Source organism: Polyodon spathula, chromosome 10, assembly GCF_017654505.1.
Source record: "Polyodon spathula isolate WHYD16114869_AA chromosome 10, ASM1765450v1, whole genome shotgun sequence".
NCBI classification, from domain to species: Eukaryota; Metazoa; Chordata; class Actinopteri; order Acipenseriformes; family Polyodontidae; genus Polyodon; species Polyodon spathula.
Genome location: NC_054543.1, coordinates 20,310,883 through 20,318,663, shown reverse-complemented (window position 1 = coordinate 20,318,663; position 7,781 = coordinate 20,310,883). Strand labels below are relative to the sequence as shown.

At 38.6% G+C, this 7,781-nt stretch overlaps 1 protein-coding gene across 4 annotated transcripts in view; it reads left to right on the top strand.

Annotated features, from left to right (window-relative positions):
- Positions 1-223: 223 nt before the first annotated feature.
- LOC121321913 (heat shock 70 kDa protein 12A-like) overlaps positions 224-7,781 on the top strand; it is a 90,024-nt gene continuing 82,466 nt past the window's right edge. For all 4 annotated transcript variants that reach the window (XM_041261302.1, XM_041261299.1, XM_041261300.1 and 1 more), the window contains exon 1: positions 224-676. In XM_041261302.1, coding sequence (XP_041117236.1) covers positions 637-676 — 40 coding nt within the window. In that variant the 5' untranslated portion in view covers positions 224-636. The remainder of the gene's footprint in view (positions 677-7,781) is intronic.

Sequence of the window (7,781 nt, the reverse complement as noted above, 5' to 3'; positions counted from 1 at the left end):
CCGTGTGCATACTTTAAATTTCTTATTTACTGTTCTAACTATGACATCAATCAAAGCAGCGTCAATTATTGTGCTCTTTGAACGCGTTGAGTCAAATTAGGAAAATGATCATGCAAAACAGTCTTTTGTAAATATGCGTAATAAAATCTGCCATAGCTGTGACACGAGTGGCGATACAGTACCGTTAGGCTGGTCCACTTACAAATTACACATACTGAAGTCTCTCCAGGTTGCAGTATGCGGAATGGGAAGCTTTTTCCTTGGGTTAGCGGCTGACAGCACTGTTGTAAAAACTGAGGGGAGGGGTTCTGCAGGAACACTATCAGACTGAGACGAGCACTGCACCGCCGCCTTCTTTTTTGCAGGGTCTCCAACATTCAACAAGAGAAGCTTTTAGCTCCAGAGGTCAAACTATCGGGGCTTTTTTTTCCTTCCGAGACTTCTGTGGAAAGCACTTAGACGCAGGGGGGATTATAATAGGAGTGTTCTGCAAAAAAAGCAGCAAGATACCAAAGTAGTTGTTTTTTATTTTACCCAATGACATAGATTGCAGAGAAAGCAAGAACGCAGTTTCGTCGAGGCTAAACAGGTTTACTGTTCTAAAGGCAACAGAGTAATTAGGAACAACTGGGGACAATGACCGAAAAGGAATCCGTGAGCGACATCGGTACTGCAGGTAAGAAATGGGTTATATCACAGCAAAGACTGTTAGAGCAACGCTGCATTCATACACACGGTATTTTACAAGCCTGCTTTTTTTTTTTTGCCTGGAACCTGGTCTTTTTAGATGTTTGTTGTTAGGCAGGGTTGTGCAAAACTGCCACATTCCGAAACGTTAAAGTTTAACACATGTTTCCTTCTATTTGAAGTGAAGTCTAAAATATAACGTAGGAAAAAAAAAAAAAAAAAACAAACAAACAAAAAAAAACCTTTGAAGCTTTTTTATTTATTTAATTAACATCTGGACTATCTTAGGAAACAGTTGATAATGCTTTACGTTATGTTGACAAATACTATCTTTCAAATATGACGACTGAATCAAAAACGACATACCTCCAGTATAAGATAGGCTGGTTTACAGTCATGTAGGCAGTGTGCAATATATTTATTGCGATTAAATATAATTTAAATTACATTTTTTATTTTTAATGTATAGCAATATAACAAATTAAAAGGCATATTTCTATGTTCTCCAGCCCTGTGTTTGCGATCACCAGATAGTTACTTTAATCTGTCATGCCAGTGTGTGGTGTACAGTCACGTGGTTAGTCCTCTGGGATTCTAATTTCAATGCAGCAAAATCCGGCGTGTTGATGCTGGTCAGGTGAAAAAACAAATGCGGCCCAGGTTTACACCCATTTACTTCGGTTCTCTGGGCTGTGGTTTAACGTTCAGAAGCAGTTATTTGACGTCTTTGTCTGCTTTTGTATTTTCGATGTAAGACATTGCTGCAGAGGATTGTTTCATGTAGCTGGAGCATCAATAGCATTGCTGCGTTGACTAGGGAAACCTGCAACCACGGGTCTTGAGACATATCATTACATGGCCAGCACAAATGTATTACTAGGCTTCCAAGCTGGCTTGGGAAGCCTATTGTTATTATTGTAAATGATTTTTTATTTATTTATTTATTTTTATTTATTATTATTGTCGATTTTCTTCCCAAAACTTTAAACGTGCCTGTTCGCACGCTGTGTGACCAATCAACATGAAACTTGGCAGGTATCACATAAAGTAAAAACAACAAAAAAACAAGATGGCGGCCTGACACATTTTTTGGAAAAACATTTCAAAATACTCTTCCTGGGAACCGGTGAACTGATTGATCTGAAACTTTGCATACGTCATCAGCAGCCAAACCTGCTTCAAGTTTGTGAAGTAGAAGTTGCTGCGATTAATTTTACTGTCAAAATTTTGCTGCCACCAAATTCGCCAAGAACACGCCCCAAACATTAAACTGCATCTGTTTACAAACTGTTTAACCAACTAACTCTTAACTTGGTAGGCATCATCCTGGGGACAATGGAATTCAAATATGGCAAAATGGTGTTCTTTTGTAAAACAAGATGGCGACCAGACCTACGTTTCATTCTTAAATTTAAACCTGCTTCAGTTGAAAAGTGGTTTATTCAGAGATGAAAAATCTCTGCTGATTGATGTTTTTCTGCTTTTACCCAGTCCCCCAGGGCTGTTGATGTGATCAATGCATTTTTTTAAAGCTATTAACACATTTGTGACAGTTGGTGAGGTTTGTATTTTTTATTTTTTTTACATAAAACAAAACACACAGAAAAAACCCTGAGGCAGTTGTTTTTACGTTACGTACCCCATTGGTGCTTGCAGACGAGTGTCTTGGGAAGTTGCTATTTCATTGGTCCACAAACAAGTACTGAATTAAACAGTTATGGTGCAGTTCTACAGTTCTCATTGCAGAACATGACGAAAATAATGGGATGAGTTTTAAGATCCATATGTTTTTCTTTTCTGTTTCATTTGTGGAGCGAATGAATTGGGTGGGCAGGGTTGATCACGGACATTGTTGACAAAGCCTGTAAACCCCCACTCTACATATGTTAAACATGTATTGCCTATGACTTTTGACCTCTCTAAGGTCAAGTGTAAAACTAGCTTGTAACTCCTTACAGTGCAAATAGGGTTATGGCTACTATACAACACATTTAGGAACCTATATATGTTCTATTCAAAAATTATCTTGATTGTGAGATTTGACCTCTACTTTAAGGTTAAATGTAAAATTAGCTTATAACTCCTTACAGTGTGTAGATAGGGTCATGGTTACTATGGTGTTTAAAGTTATAAAGCATCGTGAGATGATGAACTAGTGCAGCATTTTGAATTGAAACTGCTCAATAAAACTGATCTGTTGCTCACACTTGTGCTGCAATGCTACAGCTTGCCAAAATTGGAAGCCATACAATTACCTGGCAGTTCTTCTTCTTCTTCTTCTTCTTCTTCTTCTTCTTATTCTTCTTCTTCTTATTATTATTATTATGTATTTTTTTTACGCTACCTTAAATTGTAGGCTACAGTTTGGTCTACTGTTATAAAGTATTCTTTCTATAAGATATTTTTTAAGAAATGAGAGATATTGTCCAGGCTGTCCTTCCTCTTGACCTGTCTGTCACTTTTAAAATCCTGTGCTGTATTGTCAGATTGAGGTTTTTAAGGGAATCTACCCTTGTTTAAAAGACTAATATTTTAATGTATTATTGCAGAATGTCCCTGCATGTTTAAGTAATATCAAGCAAGTACAAAAACACAGCAAAGCAAAATATTTAACCCATATACACGTTTATGTCAACCAAACTAAAACATTGATTTTCCTAACCTGTAATTATTTTACAAATTTACATTTTATTTGTATAGTGAACTTCTATTTACACATGTAATAGGAACAGTCAGGGCTGGATTAACCTATACAGAAGTTGTGCTATAGCATAGAGTCCCAACAGAATCGGAGTCCCCGCGAAGACACAGTTTGTTTGGGACATTTTACAAAAACTGCATGCTCCCACACACACAGGAAGAGAGGTGCACAGAAGCTTGCTTTTGTTTTGGTTAATTTTGTTCTTGTATGACGGCTAGGCATTTCTTTCTCGATTGCAGCATACCTGGTCTCTGAGTCTCTCACACAAGCAGCTTCTGCTAATGTATAATACCATGACCCATGCCCTCTACCTGCTGGGAAAGATCCATCCCTAGTCCTGTGTCAGAGGATCAGTCTGCAGGATAAAATGTATGAATCAGGCCTGATTCACGTATTGATTTGCTTCAGATTTAGGGCCAATTTCAAAACCTGTCCTGTGTCAAACCTGGACAGTATGCCTCTTAAATTTTGTAATTTTTCCTTTTTCATTTGGGGGTTGGAATTTTAGGAAAAAAGGCAGGTAAAGGTAAATGTGTACAATGCGGGAAACTGAAGGAAATTCAAATGTGGAGTCTGCAGCCGGAAAGAACGGTTTAATTCCAGTGTTTGTTTCTCTCACTACAAAAGAAAACCCAAGCTTTAGCTGTGTGAAGGCTCTCTTTCAGACGTCTGTTAAAACGTTCAATTTCTAAGTATGCTTGAGTATAGTACACTGAAGACTTTCTGTGTACGATATTTCTCTCTCAGAAAAGTTTCAAATTCAAGTGAATTGAATTGAGATCCTTTTTCGGATACCAGTTCCTTCATGTTTCCTTCTCTGCTAAAGACTGTAGACAGGAATGTAATCACTGTAGCAGAAATGACTTGTGAAGTGAAACCAACTTTTGGCCATTTGTTGTAGCAGTCAATCAGGGTGATGGCAAAGCCTTTTCAGATGGTCCCACAATGTCGATGACAAGCTTTTCCCACTCTGAGTTAGGGAAAGGCACAGGTTGTAGTGGCGGCACATGAGTCACAGCTGTCTTGTCATATGACTGGCACGTAAAACAAGATTTGATCGCTGCTTCAGCTTGAACCTCTATCCAGGGCCACCAGTATAGGTCACACAGTCGTTGTTTTGTTCTAACAATCCCCTGGTGAGTACCGTGTGCAAGTTGAATACGTTTAGCTTGTAGTTCAGCTGGAACAATAAGACTGTGAGTACTTCGAATCACACATCCAGCTTGCAAAGACAATTCAGTTTGTAATGTGAAGTATGGCTGTAGAGCAGAATCATTAGAACATTTGGCATTTTTCGGCCATCTGGTAGTTAGCAACTCATGCACTTGTGTTTGGACAAGCAAGACAACCAGCTTTAAACTGTTCCTCTGTAACTGCAGCAAGTGTAACTATATTAAGCGCAATGACTTCTATGTCATCCTCGTTCGAAACATCAGGCGCAGGTAAGGGCAAGCGAGACAAGCAATAAGCTGTGACATTTTCAGCTCCTGGCTTGTACTCGATATCATATGTTAATGACAGTAATCTTGCTGACCATCTGGCAGTGTGCATACCCGCTCTTCCCTGTCCTTTTGCTGTGAGCAGTGTTGTCAACGGACTGTGGTCAGTACACAATGTGAAGTTTCGTCCCCAAAGATAAGTTCTCCATTTCTCAGCAGCCCACATGCAAGCAAGTGCTTCTTTTTTGACTGTAGAATACTTGCGTTCAGTTTCAGTAAGTGTTTGTGAAGCAAATGCAACAATCTTTTCAATGTTTCAGTGTAGGTATTAGGTAAGTACAGCTCCCAGTCCATAGTCTGAGGTGTCAGTAGTTAAAATAGTAGATAATTCAGGGTCAAAGAAGGTAAGTGCTGGGCTATTTACGATTCATTTTTTCAGTGTTGAAACTGTTTTGTGCAGCAGCTGAGCAGGACAGACTTGAGGTTCCATGCAGCTGTTCTCTCAGGGGCTCCACTACTGAAGCATAGTTTTGTATAAACTTTGCATACCAGGATATGAGTCCTAAGAATGAACGTAGAGTGTGCATGTCTTTAGGCGGGAGTGCCTGTGTAACAGCAGTGACATGCTCTGGGTCAGGTTTCAGTCCAGCCAGTGAAATGACATGTCCCAAGAAAGTCAATTTTATTTGTCAAGTAACATTTAGCAAAGTTCAGTTTCAGCCCTGCCTTGTTGATACGATGTAGTATGGCCTGCAGGTGTGCTTCGTGTCCATGCATAGACGAATACCTTCGGTCATCGTTACCACAATCAGTGAAACCCATTCAGAAGATTCACAGTGTTCAATCACATCATTCTAGCTTTTTAAGTTCCTGCGAGACTGCATCTCTCACTGAGAATGGTAGGCGTCACAATTTCTGCTGCATTGGTGTCACATTAGGTCACATTTTATTTTATGGACAAATCCCTTAGCACAGCCCAATGTGTCCTCTCTTTTGGCATTTTCTGAAACTGATGTCTGCCTGTTAAGAATGAACGGTGTAGCTATGCGACCATCGATCATTTGCATTTTTAATGCTGCAAAGATGTCTTCTACATGAGTTTAGCATAGAATTTTATGCTGCAAAACAATTAACAATAAAATGGAATCTTTTTACACACATAAACAATATGTTAAAATAATAATAATACAAAACCATGGGGCAGGGGGTACCCCGTCACAGTTACATAAAGTTATTAAGGTATAAAGCCATTTTACAAACACAAATGTCTTGCTGCCCACTTTTTCATTATTGCTTATTTATGATTGCCTTCTTCATATATGTGACGAGAGAAATGGTTAATTTAAGTGGCAATCAGCTGCAGTATGTATTTATATATTTACTGAGTCATTCACAAAATGAAGCTGCTGTTGACTACTGTTTGCAGTGTATTTGGATTCTGGTAATGTAGTGCTGAAGTCATCATGTATGAAAAGAAGGGTTTAGGGAGGGTTCCTGCACAAGAAACCAACTTCCTGCTTTGTCTGAATTAACCATTAACCCTCAAAGCCCATTGGTGGAATGGAATTGTTGGTAAATTGTATTTCATCTGGCTGGGCTGGTACCCCAGGGAGAATCGCTAGCAATGTGTTTTGTGAAAAATGAGGGTTCCCTTAAGGGAAATGAAAACAGTGCCGCAGTAACCAAAACCATCTGCATCACAACCAAAATAAGTAGCCCAAGGAAGGTTCTTGACTGTGTGTGTGTGCGTGCGTGTGTGTCCAGGTTGTTAACTACATCGCAGCTTAACTTTTTTTTTTTTTTTTTTTTTTTTAAGTGATCAAGAAAATATATGTAAAAGGCCCTTTTTCCAACTACTCTTTTTATAAGCGCCGGCTTCATATGAACAATTAAACATAAAACGTTTATTTTCTGACTGGCCCATGTAAAGCACTACTTCAAAAAATGAAAAACTATATTAAAATAAACATTTAAAAAGATATTAATGTGTAAACAGGTAAATGTACATACAAAACTGTAAAAAAATATATATATAAATTAAAGTAGCATAAAAAAAAGAAAACAATTCCTATTATGTAACGTGAATGCGCTTTCAGGGAAACTGACTTCTAAGTAGCCCAATCCACACAGATGTAACGCTTCACGACTTTTCCTTTGCGTTTACCGCATACTGCTCTTTCACTTTGGACACTGATACCAAAAGTTTTATTTTTTATTGCATTTGTTTTCTTTTGCATGTGTCACTGCTTGCAGCACTGAATCTAGGTTGAGCTGTATTTGCCTGCTGGTTTACAGTTTTCTGATCAACATGTTTCTGCTGAAGCTCTGTGACTAGCTTCAAGATTAAATCTCTCCTACTGATATTTTGCACGGTGCATTTCTTGTACAAAACTAAGCAATTGATGGCTGCCAGGTCCAGTACATAAATACAGCAACTGACCACCGATGAGAACTGACTTTCACAGCAAGTTTCTTGATAAAATCTAAAAGCCAGTGCATTGACTTCACAACAATAAACTACATCTTCCTCACATTGGATGTCTGCACTGATCAAAGAAGCAAGTTTAAATAATTATTAGTAATAGTTCATATTATTTTATTTTTTAGGTTTAAAACACAAAAAACAAACTTGTTCTGACCAAACAATAGCCGTCCTCAGCGTTTCCAGAATGTGCCCCGGTCTGAAATGGCCACTCTGTACTTTGTGTGATTGTAGAACTCCACAGTCTCTGTTTTTTTTTCTTTCTTGTCAACAGTCCCGATGGCAACTGATGTATGAAGGGAGCTGAGAATAATTACATTCTTTCTCGGCTTGCATTTGTAAACAGTTAGCGTAGCACAGTCTTTGTGTTTCAAAATTGCACTGGAGTACAGCTGCGGTTGCAAGTTTTGCGCAGATGGTGGAAGCTCTCTTCTTGCTTTGTTCGCTGTTCCAACCAGGCAGGTTTTTTTTT